At 39.4% G+C, this 14,059-nt stretch overlaps 1 protein-coding gene across 5 annotated transcripts in view; it reads right to left on the minus strand.

Moving 5' to 3' along the window:
- JMJD1C (jumonji domain containing 1C) overlaps nucleotides 1–14,059 on the minus strand; it is a 168,619-nt gene that overhangs the window by 100,922 nt on the left and 53,638 nt on the right. For 4 of the 5 annotated variants that reach the window (XM_075758833.1, XM_075758830.1, XM_075758828.1 and 1 more), the window contains exon 2: nucleotides 12,008–12,172. The exons of the other annotated variant lie outside the window; for it this stretch is intronic. Coding sequence is in view for 3 of the 4 variants with exons in the window: in XM_075758830.1 (XP_075614945.1) it covers nucleotides 12,008–12,172 (165 nt within the window). In the remaining variant the exon portion in view is untranslated. The remainder of the gene's footprint in view (nucleotides 1–12,007; nucleotides 12,173–14,059) is intronic. 5 annotated transcript variants of the gene reach the window in all.

Below are 14,059 nucleotides of genomic sequence, written 5' to 3' on the forward strand. Positions count from 1 at the left end.
CAGCCGGTAGACAAAAAATAAACACTCAATCATTAATTCTGTTAATAATTCACCTATCTGTAAATAAGAAGTCAGACTTACTCAGGGTTAGGTGAGGTCAGCCATGTTTTGCTAGTAAAATATTAATTACTGCTAAAGAATACTATTTTCAAAGACCCATTCTCTAATCAATAGTAGACTATTTTGATTGCTTACAAAGTCAATCTAATGAATACTCTTCTCAAATTTTTTGGTTCCCAAAGACTTTATATAGCCCTAAATTTACAATTCTTAACATTGATTCACTTTCCAGTATTAAAGATATTCTATGTAATAATACTTTAACATGCAATGCACACTACATAAGATACAGTAAGATAAATGACTATTGTTGAAGTAACCTCAAGCTTTACTGTGAGGAAGAGCAGGTAAGATGGGGGGGGCGACCCAACATAAAACTAAATTTCACTGTATGTCCTTCCGCCATTTACATGAGTATTCCCAGCAGCAGAGGGTAGAAAAGCAGAAGCATCATAAAACCACAGATAGGACAAAGTAGTTGTTTCTCAATACCTCGCGAATTTCAAAAAACTTAAACAGTTTCCCCGTTGTTCATCATTTGTTTAAGACTGACATCATCCTAACAGGACACACATTGCAAAAAGAAACACAAACGTCTTCAGTTTAAGTTTTTGCTTTTTCTTTTAAGAAGTCATTGAAAGTCTATTTGCCATTTCTAGCCCTTGACTCAACTTCCTGATTTGGCCAGCAGCTGGAAGGATGTTAATCTGAGGGTACGGGAAAGGAAGTGGTAAAACAATATGCTCCCAGCCCTGGCCTCTGCGTGCGCACAGAGAGAACGGATTTTGAACCCACTGCAGACAATTGGATGTGGCACATAAAATAAAAACTGTAATTTTTTTTTTAATTTATTAAAATAAAAAAAAATGAGAAAACTGCTCAGCAGAAGAATAAAACCTGTGCCTTCAGCAGCTTCCTCCTCTATCCTTCTCTCCCCAGCAATACTCCCTCACAATTCCAATTGGCCTGTGGTTACTGCCTAATCACATCTTAATTATTCTCGCCATGAGCGGCATGACCTGTACCCAACCAACATTTCCGTTCCTCCTGCCCAGCTGGGGCATGTGCAGAGCCACCAAATCTGAGAAGGGCTTCAGAAACGCCAATGAAATCCATGTCAACATAAACACTGCAGCATGAAGTTCAGAAAGTAACACGTGTTCCCATACAAACACACACCTGAAAGGAACTGGCGAGTACTTCAGGAGACTGCTGTTACGACAGTGGAGCCAGGAACAGAGGACATACTGGTTTTACTACTGAAGAGTTTGTTTTTTCAGAAAATAAGAATGATAGTCACTTTGTCAAAAAAATGAAGTTACCAGAAATTTTAGGACACTAAACATACAAAATACAGGTTCTACCCCAGCTGGCCTCTTCATGCAGGTTAAATACCTGAAGCTGACAGCCTGTTCCTGAACTTCTTTCCTATGTTCAGTCTTCTCCTTAGAAGTTAAGATAAATTTTAAAAGTAAACATACTAGATGTACACTAATCAAAATCATTGCTAGAACAATACAATATATGAGGTTGCTGTGGAAATTTGACTTTTCGTGGTCCTCAAGAAACTGCCATATATGAAAACAGATTGCTCGTGATAAATGTATCGTGCAGAGCCCATTTATAATGACAAAGAAGAAAACAAGACAACCTTTTGCTCCAAGTACTTGATTTAGTCTGTTTTAGCGTAACTGAAGGCCTGCAACACCTGCCAGCAAAAGAAGTTTTTGTTAATGGTAGCTAACCACCAAGACCTCATTTCAAAATCTTTTTCAAGTGCAGAGCCCTGAGAGCACAGAATGACAGAATGAAATCAAAATATGTAATAAACCAGACATGACCAACGCTATTCAAGCACAGACAATGCATAATAGTAATAAACAATAGCACTTCAGTCTCACATATATCCCTGCTTAGTTCACAAGAGCTTACTGTAAACTATAACATCGAATATTTTTGTGTATTGGTGGGGGGGAGCATGAGTGTACGTACACAGCCTAGGGAATAGAACTTGTAGGTCTAACTGAAATTGAGGGGGGTTTAAGCCAAAGTACCAAAAAGGGGAGGTAGTTACTGTCCCTTTCAGCATCAGTGAGAGATTGGTTAAATTCAGTGTGAAACCACATCCGTAACAGATTGAGCTGAAAGGAAGTTAGGTTTTTGTTTTGGTTTTAACCTGTTTACAAAACAGAAGCACTTCAAAAATTACTATCATATCACTACTGAGCTCCAATTCTGGGCTGCAGAGGTGAATTTTTCTCCTCCCCCCCAGCTCTGTCAAAATCACATAAAGGGACAACCTCTTCCTCCCTACAGCCTAACCAGCAACATGAGTAACACATTCACCCCATGAGGTGAAGAAACAATCCTTTATTCGATTCAATTTCCTTCTTATCCCAAATATTAACATCCTTTTCCACACCACAAGGGCTCAAAGAACTAAAGTCTTGCCCTGTGTCTTCTCCCGAATCCATGTTGTCAATTCTCTCGTTGAATCTAGCAACACAAGATCCTCCCCCATCGCTTATTCTGCTTATTGAAAAGTGTGAAAAATCATACTCGGTGACAAGACCTGCTTGCTGCTACTGCTGTAAAAAGTAGTAAAGCACTACAAGAAATTCCCAGCAATCAAGAGAATATTGTTTCAAGTGCGCCAGTTCTGTGGTAGTCTTAGAAGCTAAAATACTGCAATGCAATCATGACATGACAAAAACGCCCTGTGGAGTCACTCCACAGAAAAGGAGACCTTAGAAGCAACAGTTGCCTTGTTTATATGCCAATAACCAAAATTCAGGTGGAGTTGAAGTATATTCTTTCTTAGTACCATCAAAAAAGCTTCCTTCAGATTCTCAGTATTTTGCAAAACGCTAGAACGTTTACCTTAACCTAGCAAAATGCAGCGTTTGGTCCTGACTGCAACATTTTGACTTCATTCAGACAATTTCATCTGAAACTCCTATGTCTCAGCTATAGGAGAACAGACTCGATTCACACAAGGCCGTATGTATCCAAACAGTAATGTGTAAACTACTGAAGTACTTTTTCAGAAAAGGTGCTTCACATTTTGGGTGGGTTTTCCATGCTGCTGTACGTTTAAGGTGGATATTGAGAATGAAGTGTCAATACAGCACATCATGGGATTCACGATGAAACTCAGAAGCAGCTGCTGGAATTCTGGGAAAAGAGAACAAGAAACTCATAAAACTCTAATTACACCTTCCATAACTCATCTTACTCAAGTCAGCATGAAGAGAGCAGTGCTTCAGTATTGCACAGCTGACAAGTCATTAATGCACAGAAGCAGCAGTGGAGATTTTAACAGTGGGTGGCTTTCAAAATTAGCTGCCAAGTGGATTTGACAGGTGTAAAGCCCAGCTGCTTCTGCCCGCCACCACAAGAGAAACACCAAGCAGTAGCTTGTGGATGGAAGTCTTCTGGCACGGCTTTCCTCATTTTGGACAGCCACCATTCGAAAGGAGGACAAGTACCATGCTGACATCCTGTCCTCACTGTACAGCCTCTCAACAGGTATAGGTCAGGAGATTCAGGTTTTAATGTTTTTAATATATAGAGAAAAATATTATATTTGTGTGCATATCTCTATACACATACATCTATAAATACACACACATATATAAAAATGTATATATTTATCAGTAATAATTTAGATAAACAGCAACAAATAGACTTTGAGTGACTAGACTGATGGAGATACACAAAAAGCACTGCAAGCACTCCGTCATTCTTCTAAAGTCCAAGCTCTGGAAGTTGAATTTCAAAAATACCACGCTGAAATAATCAACTGCATCGACATGCCTGTATTTTGCTCACTACTGTATCTCCAAAGTTGAGCTAATCCTTGTAGTTCATTGAAGAAGTTCAGATGATCTAGAGAGCTACAAAGCAATTTGTTTTCTTCAGCACAAATGGAAAACTTGTTCTCACAAATGCTATGAAAAAAATCAAAGACTTAGGGCTTCCTAGACAATTCCAGAGGATGCAGTATAGCTCTTTGCTTTTATACCTGTGAAGCAGGTCAACACTGAAGCTGGAAGTGTGAATGCAGTTCAGATACACCTAGACTAACTTTCATCTAGTTGACTAGGGTATCAACAGGAGTATAACCATATACTGAATCAATATAGGTTTCAGCACCAGTTATAAAATCAATACGCAAGCAGTTATCCTGCACTGAGCTCTCTGCAACTATGGCTGCTCTGCTTCAACTGCCAAGCTTGAATATGGAACCTCAAGAAGCTTTATGTCTATCTTTTACAGAAACAAACAAATTATCACCAGCATTTCACTGCTATCTGTCTTTTGAACAGGTACAAGAGACAGAAGCACCCTCAATTGGGAGTACTGCTTAGTGTTGCATCTGAAGGATGCTAAACAATACCTAGTTATTTAATTTGTGTAATCCTTGGAGAACAAGGAGAAGTGCTTTGCCAGCAGGAAAGAACCTGAAATACAGAGACCTTCAGGATGCTGTGACACACTAAAGCAGCTTTCTCTAGAAGAGCTGCCAAAATGGCAACTCCCAGGCCCGTATGATCAAAATGACTTGTGCCTACTGCTATTTTAAGGCTAAAGTCTAGAAAATACTGTACTTATTTGGAATTCTAGCACTCCTGTAAATGAATTTCACATTAAAAATAATTCTTAGCATAGCACGTAACTACAAAAAATATTTTATGTACTTTATATATGGAAGCATGCTTTTACAAACTAAATCCTTTCAAATAAAAAGGGTCTCCATTGCTTAGAAGTTCAAGTCTAACAAGAAGAAAGTAAAAAAAAAAAAACAAACAAAAAACCAAAAACGTAGAAGTTTGCCATTAGCCAACACCTTGAGACAAAACATTTTGGAACAAACAACACAGTAGCGTAAAGTGCACAGAAAGTACCAGGGCCACATACAAGTCAGCACTGCAGTGAGGCTTTCCACTCCGTCACTCTTTTCCAGAGCGGGAAGCCACAGGACAACACTCACATTTCACCACGGAGCATCTGGGGAGGCAGATTTCAGTTTACTGCTGTTCATTTGGGGCATGTCCTGGGAAGGTAATGGCCTCTGCTTAGAAGGCTGTGTGGAGAGCAGTGGCTCCCAGTAAGCAGTAGTTTAAAAAAAGCAAGTGCCAAAGTACACAGGCGGGATGTGGTACTGCTTGAGACATTTATGTTCTGTGGGAATATTACAGTAACGTACTCTCCAGCAAAGTAATCTTTGAACCATCTCCAAGTGCTGCTTCTGCATGTTACTGTCTTTCACAATGCAGCAAAAATCAGGTCATTTATGCTCTGCTGAGTCAGTTACTTAAATTTTCTCTTCCCCAAACTCTGAAGTGTCTTAAATCTTTTCCAAGAAGCTGACAGTTTCCAAGCATTTTCTCCTCTGTTGTATATATCTTATTTTTACCCCAGATTAGCAAGGTATACAAGCACTGGAATTCTGATGCGGGGAATGGAGAAGCTGAAAAAAAAATCCACTGTTAGTTTTTGATTGTTTTACCTGGAAGCTACAGCACTTCCACCCCTCAAATTTGAAATATCCTCAAAGTTTTCACTTATTTTTAGGACTCAGGAGACTGAGTCTTCTCTCTGCCTTGCTTTCCATATACACAGTAATCCTTTGTGAACTTCTTTTTACTGCTCGAGTATTTTGAGTGTCCGCTGAGGATTTAATCACAGCATCTGGCAGTGTATACCTCTGTTTTTCATTGTGCAGAGGGAGGAGAACAGGCTGCAGTGAAGTAACTGCATGTGCAGGGGGAACGTCAGCAGTATCTACAGAAACTCCTGACTTTGAAGGGGATCAATCTGATCCATGGGACCAACGTATAAAAGAGAAACTTACTCAGAAGCGCTAAAATTAGACCATCAAGACCCGAAAGAAAAAAATCCTTGAGAGAGTGAAAAAGTGGTAGTGTGTCATGGTATAAACAGGAATGAACAAGGGACCTGTTCTACTTTCCATCATCATGCCAAAAATAAAGAATCTGATTTGTCTCAAGAATCTCTGGAAGCTTCTCTATAGAAGCTTGTTGTTCAATCTGTACACTTCCTTCTTTAATCGTGACACAAATGCCAACAAACTAGCACTTTCGAAGTATTTGCTTTATAATCCAACAGAATCAAGCCAGCTAAAGCGGAATGCAGTCAAGCGAAAGGATTCTGCAATTGACAGCTGGGACAGAGGGGCAGGAAGGGAGGGAGGAAAAGGCTACATAAGGACAGAGGCCAAGTCTATCATTCACATGTCCGTGAACACTTCCACTCTTACACTTTACCGCCACGTACCTAAGATGCAGACAGCACATCAACATATGGCCACATTCACATCTAACCAGAGCATCCACTACCACCAAGAACAAACCTCATCTCATTCTTCTGCAAGACAACCTTCTGATTAGCATGACGGTCAGACTGAAGGCCTACAGTCCCACAGGTGCCACTGTCCACTGTAAATCAGCTCCAGATTCTCACAGTGGAAAAGAGTTAGTCATTGCCAATGAAGACCCACTCTTTGTTCCTGGTTTTGTTATAAGCCTGGCTAAAGCTGTGTATTCTTGCAGAGCCCTGGACAGAGTCCCAGGAAAGATTGTTCTCAAGCCACTTGTTTAGCAATGACTTCACTTGTTCCAAGAAAGAGAGACAGGCAGACACACTTTTTTTTTTTTTTAAATTGGGGGAGTGGTGGGGTGTCGAGATTGAGTTGCTCCTGCAGCTACCCTACCTCAAGAGACAAGCATAATCAGGATCTCCTCATGAAACATATTTCAGTTTTTATATGTATACTGTTCAGAAATATACAGTTGCAGGAGAACCAGTTCTTGCTGTATGCCAAAACTGGGAGCGATAGGGTTATTGCAGACCTTTGTATTAGTTGAGGCCATAGTGCAAATCTATTGGTTTGACAAGGTGAGTACTGTAAAGCTAGCAAAGCACTGTCTCCATATTCAAACCAACAGAGAATTAGTATGGATTCTTGTGATTTATTATCTATGAATTCATACCAAATTCACAATCAGTACTGTTTTATTTACAGGTATAACAACAGGCAACACAGACTTTACAAAACAAACCAGACCCAGCAGAACACACAAAACCCCTGACCATCACCCATGCCTGTAGGTAAGCAGTAGTAGCTCTGCCCTGCCAGCTAAATGTACCATTCCCCAGTCCTGTCTTTCATCATATTAGACTGAAACAATTTCTTTCCTCATTTCACATCTACCCTACACAAGACTGCCAGTTTCTTCCAAAAGGAAAAGGCCAAAATAAGATAATACTTTTCCTTCCCCTGTTCTACAAGTCTCTTCCTTTCTTGTTGCAAGTGCAGAAGTTTCTCATGCACACTCTCATTCAATGCCTTCTCTCTCCCTTATCTCCAATTCCAATCCTTTTCTTTCCAACTTCTTGTATTCTCCTAGGTCCTTTTCCTGAAAGTACAAACATAATCCATCCATCTTAAACTCCTTCAATCTTAATTGCATTTTCTATTACCCTTCTTCCCTTATTTTCTTTTCAAGATGATTGAACATGCCCCTTAAAATGCCTGACTTAAATTTCTTTCTTTCATTTCTACCCGTAGACCTTCAATGATAAGTTTTCATTTCAGCACATAATTGAAGTTTCCAAAACCCTCTTCCCAACCAAAATTATTACAAAAGGGCACTCAGTCCACACCTTCCTATCCCTTAAACATACAAAGTTAATGCTGTTAAAAAAAAAAAAGTTAACTGCTACTTAAGTTTCTACCATGGTGTCCTCTCATAGTTAATCTATCACCTTAAACTTTTCTTCCACATTATTCTACTATTCTCCAAAACGTGTCTAGTGGCTGCTGTCTTTAGTTCTCTCTTTTACTGCCTCTACACTTTATTTCTAGATAATTTAATATGCAATTAGAGAGACAGTTATTAAATTCAAACTGACAGCTCACAGAAGCATTCTGTTCTGTCCACATTAAAACCATGGCTCCAATTTGTCACCCCGCCCACATACTTCCATTTCCCTTCTTGGCTGCTGAGGGGATACCATCATACTCCTAAGACTTCAGATTGACCTGCACCATAGGCATGATTTTATCACTGATGTCTAACATCCTAGTACCCAGACTATTTCTATATCAGGGACATTAATTTACTCCCCCTAAAATGCAACTATTCTTATGCACCCACAGATCAAAAATTTCTCCATCATCTCAATTGCTTCAAAGTTGTTTCCTGAGGAATTAAAAAATCAATTTTGCCTCATTTTTGAAGTACTGGTAATTCTCCTATCCCATCACTCCTCTCTTTTTGTCTTTCTGTGACACACACTCCCCCACACACACCCTTATTTACCAAACTAAGCTGATGCCTTCAATTTCAACACCTTGTCTAGACTACTTCTCTTAATCCCTTAACATGGAAAGACACACCACTCACTTCCACTACCTACACTTTTTTCCACTACCTAAACTTTTGGAAGTTTTCAAAATCTATACTTTCATTTTTTCCTATGCTACCTCTTTGGCCTTGAAATTTTCTTCTTCCAGTTTGACATCTGTAAAGCATCTCCATTACTTGAGGTAAACAACAAGTGTTGTTTACCAAACACTCTCTTCCCTAATATCAAAGCTACATTTATGCTGACATCACTTACCACCATTGCCATTTCTTCATGGGTCTTGATAGTCTTTTCTTCTGTGCTTGTAAGTACCCTACATGCATTGGATTTCCAATTATACCAGTCAACTGGGCAGCCAAGAAGTTCTCCACTCTCCAGAAAATCATCTCACAAGAAGGAAAAGCATTTGATTACAGCATGAACAACCTGAGGGACTACACTTCTCTCTTTCATAGACTTGCACAGTGGCCCACAAACAGGTATCTAGTCAACATCATCTGAGTGACCCTGATACGATAAAACATGTTGCTGCCACTAGGACTCCAGGCTCACTTACGGTCCACTTTTCACCTTCAGCACGAATGAGGCAGGGCCTCTACTAAAAGAAAAGATAATCTCATCATGAGAGAAACTGAATTCAAGGGATAATCTATCCCTCCTCTGTTACTGAGTTTCTAAACAAGGGGAGGCAGTACTTCTCATTTCCTCACTTTCTCAGCACCTGACATAAGAGCCTAAAACCTTAAAGCACAGCTACACAAAGTCAACGGAGGCTGTGCTTTCAATAACAGCTACACCTCAGGTGTTCAGGCATTTAAAAACAGAAAACATTTGTGACGAACTTGCATTCTAGCAATTTCATCTCTGAAGTGGAAATTACGCTGTAACACACAATTGAGTAATAAATCAGTAATGGTGAAGTACACAGACAGTAGACTGATGACCATCCATAGAAAGGCCCACAGGAAATTACAGACCTTGTCTTCTGACTAGGTTTGACTACCGTACAGTAAATACAGACTATGTTGAAAGAGAACAGAAAGGTGATAACCATCTAAATAAACAAGCACTTTCCATTCACTCCACTAAAAACAAAGATCCTCTAAAACTACTACATAAAATATACTTAAATACTAATTTGTGGCATATACATTAACATCCAAATCAAAGTTGTACCAGAAACTTTTATTTTAGTATTTAATATGAAGATAGTCAAGTACACGAATGATTTTTTCCCAATATAGCTCGCATGCATGGGAAAGATTGAGACTTTTCCTTTCATAACTACAGCAAGACTCAACTTTTCCGAAAAGCGTGCATTATCACATCCACGCTCAGAATTTTACATAAAAGTGCAGATATTCCTATTGCTGTTTGGCAAATCAAAAGGTTTTACCACCTTTTCCATTGCTTTCCCATTTTTAATAAGTCTTGTTTAGACAAACCCCAAACCTTCAGAGAGATCATCCACTCCACAAGAGTGTTCAGACAGTCTGGAAACAAAGGCCAAAAGTATCATGGCAATTTAAGCACCCTCCCTGTTCCCCAAGGCCCAGCATGCTCAGTGCAGCTGTTGATACCGAGCAGAACTTTGGGAGGTCTCCATGGAAGGAATTTAATATCCTGTATCCGCACTTTCTCTCAAATATGGGTTTTCTGGAATGGACGACTAGAGGGTTTGACTCACAAAACAACTGCTAGAACATTTGTAGGCAGCCCAAATACAAATGCTGAGAACGTGTCATCTTTAACATCTGGAAACTGTGACCCAACAAGCTATTTGAGCCCCACTTTGGACTATATGATTTCAATGTTTTAATTGTAAAAGCAGGAGGCGGATCTTTTGCAAGCCTTCCTTCTCACACCTATCAGCTACCTCAAAAACATAAATATTAAAACAAGACTAAAAAAATTGATAAGATAGAGATGGAAGGGAAAAAAAAATATTTCTGCCTTCTGCTGGACCAGCACAAGTTTGAAAAAGTATCTGCTGAGAGAAAGGCGCGACTAAAACTTTTTCACACATTAGCAAAGACATAGTTTTAACTTGGGGACAGGATCAGCAGCCAGACTAGAACACTTTCCAGAAATACACCCCTTCTAAACCCAAGAAGGAAGTCTATCCTAGAGGGCGAGATTAAAAGCATGTAAAGTAGCAGAGTACTTAGATACTAAAGTTCTAAGTTGCTAACAGATTTTAAAATACCCATCCCAATCAAGGAGATATGAGTGTCTTCAAAGAGCAAGTAACACGCTCCCTAAAACTAAAAATTCTTGCACAAGGATATACAAACATGAAACAGAGAATTTGACTGTACAAGCAAATACACAAAAGAGCCTGTACATCCAGAAAGTTGGCTTGTTTTACTCAAGCACATGAGCACAAACATACAAGGTGAGTCGACTAGCAATATTAACTGAAGAGGAGGTAAGTCCATCCTAAACCATCTATCCATCTCTTCCACCACTAAACTTTCTCGAACAGCCTGCTTCATGACCTTCAGCATGACTGTTCCAACCACAGCTCCAGAAAAATAATCATGCGACAGCATTTCAGAAAGTCCATCAGGTGCTCAGAGATGAGAACATGAAGGGAATATTTACATGAAACAGATACAGCTAAATTCCAGAAGAAAAAAAGAAAAAACACCATCATCTAAATTCATTACAAGTACAAATTTCTAAAAATCCAAGACTGAAGTTACAGACATTAAGCTTAATATCAGATATATCTATGATTTCTCTTCACCATTTTGACAAATTTGTTGGAGTTCCCTTTCAATTGCCAGTCTGTGAGAAATCCTCCCCAACTCTCTACAAAGCAAAAACATCCAATATAGCAGATTTCTGAAATGTCATACCTATTTGGCTCTTCTGAAGATTTTGACAGCACTACTACTTTCTTTGGAGGAAAAAAAAGAATACATGTTTATTGTTTATTATATTATCTCATCACCTCCTTGAATATTCATCAGGTCTATCTAAAAGCATGTCAAAAATGGACAAAACCTCCTAGCAGTTCTCCGCAGCTTTAATGTTTGGGCATCAATCCAGAAAGAATGAGAGCCACAAGTATCATCTCATAAAATCAGGCAAGCAATTGCCACTTACTTTATTGATCTTTGCTCTCTTTTCTCATCTTTCTGAATTCTAGATACTTTCTTTGCGGGAGTAGAGTGTATCACAAGCTTAAGGGTTTATTTTTCACCTTAGTTTCAATTCTTCATAGAGCAGTAAGATGTGAGCTGGTAAGTTTATACCTGTAAGATGCTTTGACTATGTAAAGTGCCATTAGTTCTATTATGTCACTCAGACTAGTTTTGCAGTGCCCTAAGATGATTCAAAAAGGAAGATGACTGACTATTATCACATCACTCCCACCCTTTCAACACAAACATGCTTTATTAGTATTTTCTTATCCTTTTCTTACCCTCCTCCCCCTCCATGCTCTCCACTTTCCACCACCCCTTAAGTAACCTAGACAGTTTCCTAAGAAGGACAGAATTAAAGAGATTAGAATAGTTTAGTAAATGCAATTGCTCAAGTATCTTACCAATGCAGGCCATTGAATTTGTTTGATCTTTGATCCCTGAGTCTGGCTTGGGTCCTTTCTTTTCGCCCAGACCAGCTGGTACTCTACCAAGAAGGTTGCAAAATCTTCATAAACTTTAACCCATTCTCGTTTTTCCCATTCAAGGTCATCAAATTCCACATATACCTGGGGAAATTTAAGAACAGGAAAGGACATACATTATTACATATACACAGCACGTGTGCATCTACATGCGTAGCATGTGTTTTAAAATTTAATGCAAGAGCTTAATATAACCCATTTTACTGTTATGGTATTGAAATTATATAATCAGTTCCTGCACCACAGAAGTTTTTCTTGGCAGTGTATTTGTGCTGAAGAGAAGAGGGTTACATTTGCTAAAACAGTACCGTTAACATTGGTTATCTTATCTCACAAATGAAAAGTATAACACTAAGTATTTACTAGTATCATTCAAGTAATACATATAGCTATTTACATATCAGTAAATAAGTTTTAAGAATACTTCTCATTCTCAGCTCAAATACTTGTCATTTAATACAAACCAACCAAAGAAACACTGTTTGAAGAAGAAAAAAGCCACTTGGAACAGAACCAGAAAGGACGTCCTGAGCCTGCAGACCCGGCTACTACAAGCAAGCCCAACGCACAGCACCTAACAGAAGCAGCTCAGTTTCTTGCCATTGCTGTCCTTCTGGAATCCTGCTCCTTTGGAGGGAAAAAACACCCCCACACTTCTTGTTTCCAGCTAAATTCATTTGGAGCCAGTTTGCAACTATTTGATCTTGTGCCATCCCTGTCCCACAGGTTACACAGTTCTCCCTGGCACATTCTTAGAGAACAACCATACCCTCCCTCAGCTGCGTTCAGAAAGCTGAATATGCCAAACCTTTTGTCTCCTCTTGTAAAGGGAAGAGGGAACTCAGAGCCAAAAAGCTATCTGCATTAGCAAACACAAACTCTTCCAAAATCATTACATTTCAAAATTGCAGAATGGATTTGAAATAATTTTTAAAAATCAACATAATCAATTGTTTTCTCTTTCAAATTATGAGAAAAATAACAGGAAATAACAGCTGGCATTGTAAAAAACAGTCACTGCTTGTCACACAAACTGGACAAGAAGAGAAGATGCTTTGCTACCCTCCTGAATTTCAGCTCTCAACCACATCCAAGGCCACTTCTGAAACTGGAGTTTCTTCCTCTATCTGCTTCTGAGAACTTAAATCACTGTCACAGGAACATTGCTGTCTCTTTAACTTCAGTTAATTTTAGGCCTTCCACATACTTCCTCATCTAGACTTTCTGTCTCACACTTTCAAAACGTGTACTATATAGTGCTCCTTCTCATCTTGTCCCTCTCCCTTCTGTGTACACAACTTCAAATTTACACCAAGCCTCTTCTCACTCCTATATCAAAATTCATAATCCCAGTCTTCCCCTTCATTTTTTTTTAACCCATATTACTCTTATTCTGTTCCTACACACTCCTTTCCTTCTCCCTTCCCTCTTTAAAGCATCAGATTAAGATAAGTTACTGCAGTTACTTTCTTTTATGACAGCCCATTATCGCATCTCCACTTAAAATTTGTCCAAATAAAAAGGAATAAGTCATTTCTCCTCTGTCAAGCTATGCTCAGTTTATCCATTTATTTCACTGATCCCCCTCCCCACAGCCTCCACGAACTGCTCACCACTCTAACCACAGCTATCACTCACTGCGCACCCGACTCCTTTTCATCCACCCCCCTACCAAATACTGACACCTGACCGTCCCCGTCATCGTGCACGCTCGTTGTCACCAATATCATATTCACAGCCAACTGGTCTTGCCATCTCTTATCTCACATCTCATCTTACTACTCGTTTTCTTTCTTGCCTGGTCTTAATCGCTGGGTCAAGGTAGCGTGTGCGCAGGGCAGTTGCCTGCATTAAACACTGTTCCTTCTTCGTTTCCCAAGGGCAGAGCTTTCCCTCTGGATTCGCCACCTCAACATCTGGAATTTCTTGCTGCCATTCCTCCAACACTTCAATTCCCCTGGCTGATCAACA

The sequence above is a fragment of the Balearica regulorum genome, chromosome 7 (assembly GCF_011004875.1).
Source record: "Balearica regulorum gibbericeps isolate bBalReg1 chromosome 7, bBalReg1.pri, whole genome shotgun sequence".
NCBI lineage: Eukaryota > Metazoa > Chordata > Aves > Gruiformes > Gruidae > Balearica > Balearica regulorum.